This window comes from Habropoda laboriosa, unplaced genomic scaffold (assembly GCF_001263275.1).
Source record: "Habropoda laboriosa isolate 0110345459 unplaced genomic scaffold, ASM126327v1 scaffold102, whole genome shotgun sequence".
Taxonomy (NCBI): Eukaryota; Metazoa; Arthropoda; class Insecta; order Hymenoptera; family Apidae; genus Habropoda; species Habropoda laboriosa.
Genome location: NW_017100262.1, coordinates 3,260,537 through 3,272,830, shown reverse-complemented (window position 1 = coordinate 3,272,830; position 12,294 = coordinate 3,260,537). Strand labels below are relative to the sequence as shown.

Genomic DNA, 12,294 nt, shown 5'->3' with positions numbered 1-12,294 from the left:
GTGGGAAATTTCCACTACTTTTCCACCAGAATTTAATACTCTTACTTTCCCGTGGCTATCAGACAATATTTCAACGATAAAACAACGAAGTTACCAAGATAAACGATAATGGAAGCGCAAGATCAGCGCGATAAAGGGCGCGTTTCCACATGAAAATCAAACAACCGGTTGAACAGCCATTTCCGCGTGAATCCAAAGGGGATGAAATACGACGAGTTCATTGGCTTTCTCAGTTAACATAATGTTTGCAGGCTACTGTTTGACCGGAGCACCTGTCGTTGCTATATTTCGTGCACGGATTTAGTCGTCGTCCATGTAAATTCACATTCGCATCGGTTCAATGGAAATCTTCCGCTTTCTAACTCTTCGGACGTAAACGTCTTTTGGAAATTGCTCTATCTTAAGTGGATTCGAAGGATTATTCCACAAAATCCGAATTATTTCCATTCACGTGTGATCGTCATAGGCGTGCGGACATCTATAAATGGGAAAATGATAGCGTCGTTTTGCTATTTAATGAGCAGCGGTCGAGAAGAAACGTGATTTATTGGACAGGTTGCACCTGGTCACTCTATATTTCAGTCACAGTCTTGAAATGTTAAGACGATGACGCGCCCTTGGCGGAGATCAACGCGGTCTCGATCATTTTCATCTGAAGACCTCTTGAAAATCCGGAACTTATCGCGATGTTTTTTTATAGACGATGGAACTTTTCGATTATTTTGCATTTTCTTCAGAACTCCTCTCGATAATTCACAGTTGATGATTTTTGTCCAAAATCCTCTTGAAAATCTTCAATTTACCATGGTCTTTTTATAGATTATGAAACTTTTCGGTTCTTCAATACTCGAGCTTTTTTCGTGTAGCTAAATGCAGTTCTTCAGCGTGATTCTTCAAGGTAGAAATTATGAAATTTATATGTTCCCCTTGGAAATCCATCGAATTCCCAGTAGAAATTATGAAACTTCCATCTTACTCCAGGAAATCCATCGAATTTTGCAATCGTTGAATATTTACATGGAATTTTTCTTACTCTATTGCACATTGGAACTGCACAAAATTTTACGAAAATATTCTACGGTCCAGTTTCACCTGAAATCTCTGAAAACACATTACCTGTAGAGGTTGCCTTCGGAAGAGGACCTCGGGATGCTTCTAGCACGTGGATCGGCATACTTTCGTCTCGGTCTGACCGACAATTTATGCCAGGCAGCGGAATTGTCCAGCGTGTCGCCAATTTCACCGATCTCCAAGTCAGGATCTAGTTTGATCCTCCTGGAAAACAGGGGTGAAACACGATCGAGAATAGAGTCTCCATCATCTCCATTCATCGAGTCTCCTCTCTCTATTCTCTATCTTCTGCTTTGATCGACGCCATTTCACTCATGCAGACTAAACATATCATTCTATACCACTAATCGAAGCGTGTTAGCGAGCGTGTTAACGGAAAACAGCGAGTTTCAGGCCTCGCTTAAATCACCAAGGCGTTCGCGTGTTTCTTTGCTACACTCGGTGTATATTTAGAGCGTGTACAACTAAGCGAAGACAATTGAAGTGCAGCGCCTTTCCATTGCAGTGAGAAGCTTCTGATTATTTTATCTGAAATCGACGAGGCGTCGTTCGTTTTCAAGAGGAAAAGACAAATGGCGATGACCAGGTTGCTGGAGGAGAGACGAAACTTTCCATTTGCCATCATTTTCAGGAGAAAAATGCGAAATGGCGATGGTCAGATATTTGAGAAGAGGCGAAACTTTCAATTTGCCATCATTTTCAGGAGAAAAATGCGCAGTGGCGATGGTCAGGAATTTGAAAAGGGACGAAATCTTCGAAAAGGCGAAATGCCGATGGTCAGACATTTGAGAAGAGGCGAAACTTTCAATTTGTCATCATTTTCAGGAGAAAAATGCGCAGTGGCGATGGTCAGGCATTTGAAAAGGGACGAAATCTTCGAAAAGGCGAAATGCCGATGGTCAGATATTTGAGAAGAGGCGAAACTTTCAATTTGCCATCATTTTCAGGAGAAAAATGCGCAGTGGCGATGGTCAGGCATTTGAAAAGGGACGAAATCTTCGAAAAGGCGAAATGCCGATGGTCAGATATTTGAGAAGAGGCGAAACTTTCAATTTGCCATCATTTTCAAGAGAAAAAGACGCAATGGTGACGGTCAGGCAATTTCAAGGAGACACTAAACCTTAGAAAAGGCGACAGACATTGCTAAGTCAACTGAGAGGAGGTGAAATTTTCCATTTTCCATCATTATCGAGAGAAAAAGGTGCAATGACGATGGCCAGGCAATTTTGAGGAGAGACAAAATCATAGAAAAGGTATAGAGATGGCTAAATCAGCTGAGAAAAGATTAAACTTTCCATTTACCATCATTCTCAGAAGAAAAAGGCACAATGGCGATGGTCGGGCAATTTCGAGGAGAGACGGAACCTTCGAAAGGCCTCGTTGGCGATGGTCGGGCAATCTCGAGGAGAGACGAAACCTTCGAAAGGCCTCGTTGGCGATGGTCGGGCAATCTCGAGTAGAGACGAAACCTTCGAATATGCGCAATGGGCATGGTCAGGCAATTTCGAGGAGAGATCGAAGCCTTCGAAAAGGCGCAACGACGATGGCCAGCCCATTCGAAGAGGGGCGAAACTTTCCATTTGCCATCGAGTCGAGGCACTCGCGGGACCCGTATTTTATAAACGAACCAGCGAGCAACGCACCGTCCTGTTCGCGTAAAAATATCGCCGCGAAAATAAGCAAAGGGGAGGCGTATACAGCGATCTTTCACCGTTTGACACGCGCGGATTGACCGCGCCTTAATTTTCTTCTACTCTGCTTTCCCCCTCGACGGAGCAAAACGCTGGAAACCTGTCTCTATTAATATATCCCCGTTTGCGTTTGCCATTCTTCCTTCTCTTTTTTTTTCCCTCTTCTCTCCCTTCTTTTCTTTTCTTTCTACAGCTCATGCACTCTATGCAACAGATGTTCCAAGAAGATGGAGAGCACGTCCATGCCCGAAACGTAGCCGTGTTTCTTTGGATTTTTCGCCGGCGAGCGTTCACGTTTTCCTTTATTTGCACAGCCATCTCTGTCAGTGATATTAGTTTCTTCAGCGAGAATTATCGACGAAGCAGGCGAAGTGTAGTAGCACTTAGTCAGCGGCCAGTCAGTTTGGGAAAAAATGTTTGTTTTACTTGATATTAGACGCGAGATACTAGAGAGCTGTATTAAAGTGAAGGAAAGTATAGTAATATTCCTTGGAACTTTTGTTATGCACTACGAGGCAACGTCGTCACGCTTGCTGTGTTAATCAAGCAAGCAGATTTATTTTAATATACACGTAAGATACAATTTTTGTGACTTTTCCCATATTCGAAACTTCCATCTTTTTGTTAATCGTGAAAAATTTCTCAATGCGTAGAATTCATGCAATTAGAAGCATATCGTTCGGTAGCAAGTTCCTTCGAAGTTTCTTCGAAATATAAGAAAAATTAAGGAACAATGAAAATTGATCCGTAGGCAATCAAAAAATTCTGGAAAATAGTACTGCAGTCACGAAAGACTATAATTCTACTAATTCTAGTAACTATTCAAAAATTTCAAGTAACTAAACTCAGTCAAATTGATAAAAACATAGAAACCCTGTAATATCAAAAAATATCGTTTAACTAAAAAAAAATTGCTCAGGATTCAAAGGGTTGAAAGATATTATTAACACTAGAACAACCAAACCCATAAAAATGACAGATTCCTTTTGTTTTAGTTGACTTCATCAATTTATTTTCCATTGATCATTCTAATTTCGAAGTTCTTTATATAGTCTATCTAAAAATACCACAAAGAAGAACATATATTACATTCAACTCCGGTTGTTCCAGCGTTAAAAAGTGTTAAAATCCCAAAAATGGAGTAATAGAGTAAAGCAGAAGATTATTGCAACAAAAAGAAGTTTCAATTTTTCGTTCAAGTCGAGCTTTCCCCTTTGACGCCTCTATTACCTAACACATGCACCAGGAAAGCGTTACAATGTTACAGTTAATACCTCTAAAGTCCTTCTATTTTTGCTATTAGCTGCAGTAGCGCGTGATACAATGTCGCGTCCGCCATTAATCAGAACGCGGAGCGAGGTGGAGTGGGGGGACCGAGCGAAAGTGACAGATCGCGAGCAGAATCGTGTTAGACTATATACGGCGCGAGGCGGTGATTATTTTCGGCCGGGCGCACGTTGCGCACACGGAAATAGATTTTAAACGCGAGCGGACCTCGCGATCACCAAGTCAACGATCCGACTGAACGATACGATCCGTGGAAATTTATTTTCTCTATGAGAAATTTTGCAAACATGATGCGTTTAATCGCTTACTTGGCTGGATCCGCGTATTCGAGGGCCTCGACGATGTCGCCAACGTTCACGGAGAATCCATCAGTCTCGCTCCTGTAATCCTTCACCACGATGTAGTTGTCCAACGCCTTCTGCGATCAATCAAACGAAATTTGGATGAATTTCTGACGAAACTCGATTTTCAATTGAAAAGGGAGTGGATATTATGTCGTGACAGGGAAAAATTATTCGGATTTCCAGGGACTAGTTAAGGTTTTACTATGTAAAATTAAATTTCTTAATTTTTAATTTCTGACTTACTAAAATTTAATTATAAAATTTTAAGGAAACTAAAAATTTGTTAATATTGACAGTGTTGTAATTAGAGAAATAGCGTACTCCACGACCAACACAGTAAAGGAAGAGGAACATTAAATTTTCTCGTCAATCCTGATAGTTAAAAAAATTGAAACAGTTTGAAATTAAAATTGCAAAAAATGGAGTATTCCACGATCCACAGAATGAACCTTAAATAAACCAGAAAATTAAACTCCCCTAACCACCAGAAACAATTAAACGATCACTCTAGGGCGCCGGTCAAAAATAGTCGGTGAATTTATAGATTTTGGCTGTAGGGAGTCCCCTACACAACCTAATTAATCTCTAACAAGGAATCACATTTGTAGCCTGCTCGATCAAACCAGCTATTACACCTAAAATAATACACTATAACCTCATAATCGTCTAGCAGAGAATCTCATCTTTCGTTACGTTACCCGTTCGAAGTCTTGCTGGAAGCTGCTCAGTCTCCTCAAACTCGGCGTGTTCTCTCTGCTGCCAGAGTAGCCGAAGGATTTATCAGATCTCGACATCACAACACCGTTGCACTCTTGCCTCTGATACGTTCCGTTGCCAGAACCATCCAGGCTACTAGCCATCGATATTGTCCCTGTAAACGTGGACATCATCTCGATGTCCACTTCTTCGTCTCTCGCGACGGGACAACAGTACATGGAGAATCGATGAGCTGTCGGACGAGCGAGTTGCAACGCGGAGAAAACGTGGAGAGGCTCGAAATGATGGATTCCGTCTTCGTCGAGGACCGTGTAAGCCACTTCTCCGGTTAGAACCGATCTAGAGGCTTCTCTAGGCACCACAGCCTGTATACCTTGCTTCAAGATCATGAAAATCGACGACGGCTTGTGACTTCTTCTCAGAAGAAACTCTTCCATGGCCAGACTGTTGTCAGAGTGAAGAAGAGCTGTTGGTACGTCGGCTGAAGATTGAAGGGGTCCTTCTTCAGGCACGATCATCAGAGCAGCACTCTCTCTGACCAGAGTTCTCAACCTTGGATCCATTCTAGCCAGTTCTGGATCGCTGCACAATTGTGTCAGAGCGTGCATGAACGGTGGCCTTTCTTCGGCTAATTTTCTCATCACTGTCAGACGTTTCAACACGTCCAACGTTACTCTGTCGCTGGCTAAAGCCTGCGTTGATTTCTCGTCGCTGATCACTGTTAGCAGGCTGTTAGCGATGCTCGACATGCCTAGAGCTCTGGCGAGTCCTACTGCTTGCAGAAGCATCTCTCGAACGTTGCCTCCTTCGTCGTTTAGTAACTCTTGAACGCGAATCTCGCTGGACTCTCTGACTGCGTGGACGATGGCCTTGTGGACCGTCTCTGCAGCCTCTCTTTCCGTGACTATCGTCGAGACTTCTTCTGAGACTTTCTGGAGAACGCGAGAGACCAGTTCTGGATCGTTCTTCGAGACTGTTCTGAAAGCTGGGCCAACTAGGTCTGCGCCGTTCTCTTCGAGGACCATCGATAGTCTTTCTAGAACCACGTCTTCTTTCAAGGATTGACTGACTATGGTTGATTTTAGTATGTCTACTTTGCTGTTCTTGTTGTCGAGTAGTTCCAACAGAGCTGACTGGCACAGACTGCTTCGATTTTGGGGAACCAGAAGAATTTGGAGAATCTCCTCCACAGATTCCTCGATGCTGGTGTTTTTCTGTCTCAGAAGAACGTTGAAAGCCTCGCTGATCGAGGAATACACGAAATCTTGCTTACTATCGTGCTCGTTTTCCATAGATTGACTGCTGATCGCTAGAACAGCACTGGACATCGCTGTTCTAACTGCATCTTTCAACCAATCCCCAGCTTCTTCGCTCGTAATGTCTCTTTCGTCTCCGTTTCTGTTATCGTTTATAGCAACAGGAGACTTGGTACCGTTCGTCAAGTTCTTTTCCATGTAACTCTCCTCCAACTGTTGTACGATATTTCTGGCCAACTGCGCCACAGTGGACACTATCTGCGCCATTTTTACAGCAGTGGTGCCATGTAATCCAAGTTTCTCGGCCATTTCTAAAGCGTGCTCTAGAGCGACAGCTTTTGGATCGACGTCAACGTCAACAGCTGGCAAATCAGTGGCCACTTTTCTTCCTACAGACAGTCCAGCCTCGGATAACTGTCTCAGCATCCTGGCATCTATGCTGGTCTCTCCCTGATGCTGCACGTGAGGATTGTAATGCAGATTCTGTGGCCTCAGCAGTTTCAATTCTTCAGGAGTGACCTCGAATCCTTGCACAGAGAATTCTACCTCACCCTCGGGAGTGTCTGTCAAATCTGGAGCGACGAAACGTGGTCCCTCCTCAGTTTGCACTATCTGACCAGGCACAAACGTCACTCCAAGTTCTCCAGACTCCACAACGCGACCTGGAACAAATCTGGGACCCTCTGGGGTGTCTACCACCTGACCAGGCACGAATCTAGACCCTTCGTCCTCCGTAGAGATCACTTGACCAGGAATAAACGTGGGACCGACTTTCGTCTCGACGATCTGGCCAGGCACGAACCTCGGTCCATCAGCAGTGTCCACCGTTTGACCAGGAACGAACTTCGCACCTGTCCTAGTCTCCACCATCTGTCCAGGCACGAACTTAGGTCCAGAGCTGGTGTCTATTACCTGACCAGGCACAAACTGCTCTCCCTTCTCTGTCATCACTATCTGACCAGGCAGAAAACCGTCTTCCGTCATGACACCTGGTACGAACCTTGGACCGTCTTTTCCTCCGCGAACCAGCTGTCCTGGAACAATCCTCTTCCCTTCGGGCAATTTCTTAGCACTCTCCGGATAGAATTCCACGCCTCTCTCCGTCTGCACCATGTGGCCGAATATCTCCTTCTGTTCGACGGGAACGTTAGCTGTTTTAGGGTCGACAGGTATACCGAGAGGTCCAGCATCGTGGAAGATCACTTCGTCGAACGTACTCGCTGCAGCGAATCGAACACCGTTCTCTGTGATCACCGTTCTTCCTGGCAGGAACTTCTCGCCCTCTGGAGTCCTCACGACTTGACCTTCCACGAACTTCTGACCCTTGGGAGTGTCCAGAGTCATTCCTGGAATAAACTTCGCTCCCTCCTCGGTGTCTTTAACCACGCCAGGCATGAAGTAACTGTCTCCGGAACTAGCAGTGACGTGTTGTCCAGGAACGAACTGCGGTCCCTGGCACGTTGGGATCGTCTGGCCGGGAATAAACCGAATCTCTCCCGTCGGAGTCTCCACGGTCTGTCCAGGAACGAACTCCCAACTCTCCTCTATCTGCACGTTCTGTCCAGGAACGAACACCTGCTCTCCTCTGTCGTCCGTGACAGTTTGACCAGCCATGAACCTGGGTCCATCGGGAGTAAGGATCGTTTGACCAGGAACGAAGGTTCCATCCTCGCTTATCTGACCGGCGACGAACTTCGGACCGTCGTCTGTGAGCACAGTTTGACCTTGGACGAATCTAGCACCCTCGTTCGTGTGGAAGGTTTGACCCTGAAGAAATCGACGACCCTGCTCGGTGGGAAGTGTTTGTCCAGCTATAAATACGGGGCTCTCCTTGTTCTCTTGATCTTTCACGTTGAGTATCTGTCCAGGGACGAGGACAGGTCCATCGGGGGTGTTCACCGTTAAACCGGGAACGAAGGCAGGACCCTGAGGTGTCTGCAGCGTCTGGCCAGGTACAAAAATAGTCCCAATCGGCGTCTGCACAGTCTGCCCGGTGATAAATCTCTGCGCGGATTTTACGTCTAATTTCAGACCTTTAATCTTGTGCTGAGTGGTCACCTGACCCTTGTCGAGCTTCTTCACCAGCTCTGGGATCTCCTCTACTCGAGGTAATTGTTCCAGAGCTTCGTCGCCTGCTTGGAGAAGCTTCACGTTCACGTTCAACACTTCTTTCAGCTCGTTCGCTGGAATATTCTGAATTGCCGACTGGAGAACAGCGTCTGGCTCTATTTTCAGCGGTGTCAGTGGCTTCACTATCGATATCGCCTCGAATCCTCCAGTGCTCTCCGAGATAGGGCTGATGCACGAGGCTGAGGCGCCTTGCTCGACGATCTGAGGCTTCACTTTCAGCGGAGAAGGTACTATATCCACCAAAGGTTCCAAGGGAGATTCTATAGTCTTCTGGAAGGAGTTCCAGTCGAGAGTCTCGGATATACAGTTCCCCGTGCATTTCATGGGGCTGGTAACAGAGATCAAGTCGCACGTTCTAGTTCTAGCTTGCTCCAGATCAACGTGCTTCCACGTTTCTACCTTCTCCTCCTTCGCCTCCTCTCTGATACTCCTCAGTTTCAACTGCTTCGTCTGTCTAAGCTCTTCCTCTTCAGCCGCCTTCTCCTTCTCCTCGAAGATCCTCTTCGCGTAGCTCAGTCCAGCCTGTCGTTTCCTCTTCCTCTTCCTAGCCTCTGCCTCCTGCCTCTCTCTGTCCTTCATCACATCCTGACTAGGTCCCAATCCGTCGTACAAATTCTCGAAATCCTCCAGATTCTTGAAGTCCACGGACACGTTCTTCCCCTGTTTCAGCCTGAACAACACCGTGTCGCAGTCTCTCGACAGCATCACGTCCTTCACATCTCCGTCTCTGACTGCAGCCTCCAGTCTCGATGGAAACACCAAGCTGCATCTTCGTTCCTCCACCGTGTACACGTATTTAGTTTGCTCCTCTTCGGCGAGCGGATGCTTCGTGTTCAGTAAATCTCTGAGAGCTCTCTGCTGCTCTCCCTCTCCCTCCAAGATTGGAAACACGTAGCGATAATCCTTGAGGATCACGTGCTTCTTCTTCTCGCCCAGGATGAAGCCAGCTGTGTAATGATGCGGCCCAAGGCCAGAGGCGTTCGTTATCTTGCATTTCGACTTGTCGTGGCTGTGCACACCTAACAGAACTGGAATGTAATGGTGAGTAGGCAGACCGTACGATTTGCCGGTGATCCTGCAGAAGCGTTTCGCGTCGGCAGGGCTGATCGGTGGTAGCAGGGGAAAGTAGTTCGGCTTGGGGAGTCCCCTGCTTCTTCCTGTGATCCTGCAATAGGACATTGTTCGTCTCCGGACAAACGTTCGAACCTCCTAAAGGATCATCGATTTTTAACGAACTTGGTTAAATGGTATTTCGCGGTTTTTAAAGTTGATCCTTGAATGAAGGATACCTGAATTGTTGGTTGGAGTTCAGTGTCGTCGATCGTGAATACAAAATATGGCGTATAGGGAAGTAGTTTCAGAGAGTATGAAACGGTTATTGTTTAGCTAATTGCTAGAAAGTTGGCATTCCGGCCATGAGAACCACGGATTCTTGTGCTTGATCATTCAGTCGAGACTTCCTCTTGGCGTTCACATCAGCGAGCGTGTCCAGTGTGTGAATCAGCAGCCCGTATTGTGCCCGCCTCGCCATAATTCGCTCGCGCGGGCACCAGCGAAGTGTCTCGTCGCTCCGGTTGCGCGCCACGCCAAATATCATGAATGCCACTTTTCTTCGATTGTTCACTGTGTTATGCGTGTTTAGAAGTGTGATTCTGTTGTTCCTTCCTCGCCGATAAACGCTGAACACTCTGCTTTTCCTTCGATTGGATTTCTTAATTTTAAAAAACTTCTCCTCGATAATTTTCCCTTAAAAGTGACACGATGCTCTTCTAATTATTCTGAATACTCTACCTTTCCTTCAATTAGGATTTGGAAATTTCAGAAAATTTTATCTTCACAATCTTCCATCGAATTTTCCCTCAAAAGTGAACTCTGAATTTTTCCTCCAATTAGAATTTTGAAATTTCCAAAAAGTTCATCTTCACAATTTTCGATCAAATTCTTCCTCAGAAGTGATGAGCTTCGACCAAACGAAAGTTCAAGTGTGAACTCGCGTGAAAGCGTGCCAATACGGAGGGCAAAGCGTGAAGAAGAAGAAAGATAGCGCGCGCGCGCGCACGCGTCACCCAAGGCTTATTTTTATCGTAATTTCTCTTCTGGACGGTTCCACGTCGTTTTCATCGTGTGCTCGTTAAAAAGTTTTTCGTCGAACCGTAGCCACCACCGAGCGGCTCGTGTCGACTCTCGACGAGCCACGGTTTATTTTTACGTCCGGGATGCCTACGAGGATTCCGTGGGAGCTGTTCGTTCGTTCGTTTCGTTTCGTCCCCTGGTAGCCGGCCAATTCGGTGATTTCCTCGTCGTAGAAAAGAGGCTCTTTTTCGTGGCCACTCGCCCTGCTTGATCCACCAGCAAAGTGACCCCTTCGACGTCCAAAACGCCCGGTACCGCGCGAATTTTTGGCCGACCGACGCCACCTCGAGCCTCGATTGGCAAGGGGCTTCGACCAATGACAAAACGTTAGCTTGACATTATTGCCACGGGATTGTCAAACGATGTCTACTCTCATAACTTCTCCCGTTTTCGTTATTTACGAGCTACTCCCGTTCGGTTTTACTATCTTCGATTTTCACGCCGAACCGAATGGTACTTTGTGAAATCCAGGTTAAGCGTGTACTTTGTACAGAAGATTTGCGACAATTTTCACGGTTACTTCAAATTTTCATACCATTTTTTCCCATTTTATCTATTCAAATGTGTTTAAATCTACCGTGTCGAATTTGAATTAACGGTACTTTTGTAAAATCGCCGTTGAAAGATTCGCGACAATTCCCACCCCTTATTAATGGTTCCCGCGGTGAAATACGTAGCTCGAAGTGTATTCGTAGTAATCTCGATATTAATGAACCCGTTAATCGTCCCGGAGAGCGGTTTCCGTTTGCTCAAAGTGTGCACGCTAAACGTCGAGCTGTCCACGGTCGCTGTTCATTTACGATAAACCACGAGCGGCAAGCCCTATTTGTCTTCCCTCCCCGGGCCGCGATTCAGCGTGGCAACTATTTCCACCTCGTCACTTTCACCAACCGATCTCTTCACCAAACCACCAACCATCTATTTTCACGCTTGGTGCACTGCACTCGTCCCGGTATCGGCTGTGTCAGAAGATTGATAACCGAACACCGTTTGCCCGGGAAATTCTACCGAATATCGAGATCGACGATCCAACCAAGTTTTACCAATCGCGGAAAATTCTTGCAAATCTCGAGATTGATAATTCGACAGATCCCACGAAGATTGTTGATAAATCACAGAAGTTTCATTTTCAATTGGTAATTCGCGAAAATGAACCGTGTGTAATTGTCATTCGAATTCTCCACGTTTCTCTTTTCTCTTCTTGTTTCCCGTTTGCTCCAAACGGTCGTTTATTTTCTTCACTGGATCGTAACTTGTTTTTCTTCTCTCGTTTGATGGATCACTGAGTTTACGAGGACAGGCACACTCGCGTGTCACGGGCGTGCAGAGCTACCGTGTGCCTCTTCCAAACGAAAAGCGTATTGCGATACGCGGCGAACGCCAGACTAGCCGGTGTACGAAGTGGCTAAGAGCCGTTTGCGCGACGAGTCTCTCGGCTCCCCACGAACAGAAATAGCTACCCTTCTTACACTTCTCCAATACATCTTTAGAACGGAGTACACGGACCCGGAGGCTGTGCGTGTCGCGTAAGGGTGCACACATGCAAGAGGTTTTTCCGCGGTTCCACCGTTTTCCGCGTCACCCAGGGAATCCCCCCATCGGGGAACACCGTCGAAACGGTCAATTTTTGCGGAATTTTGGTAGGAAATTTGAGGGGAAGTTTGT

At 46.1% G+C, this 12,294-nt stretch overlaps 1 protein-coding gene across 1 annotated transcript in view; it reads right to left on the bottom strand.

The window, feature by feature from the left end:
- LOC108572991 (muscle M-line assembly protein unc-89) overlaps positions 1–10,463 on the bottom strand; it is a 42,781-nt gene extending 32,318 nt beyond the window's left edge. The window contains exons 1-3 of the mRNA XM_017935339.1: positions 5,092–10,463; positions 4,358–4,467; positions 1,117–1,275 (exon numbers count right to left, since the gene is read on the bottom strand). Coding sequence (XP_017790828.1) covers positions 1,117–1,275; positions 4,358–4,467; positions 5,092–9,675 — 4,853 coding nt within the window. The 5' untranslated portion in view covers positions 9,676–10,463. The remainder of the gene's footprint in view (positions 1–1,116; positions 1,276–4,357; positions 4,468–5,091) is intronic.
- Between the last annotated feature and the right edge of the window lie 1,831 nt (positions 10,464–12,294).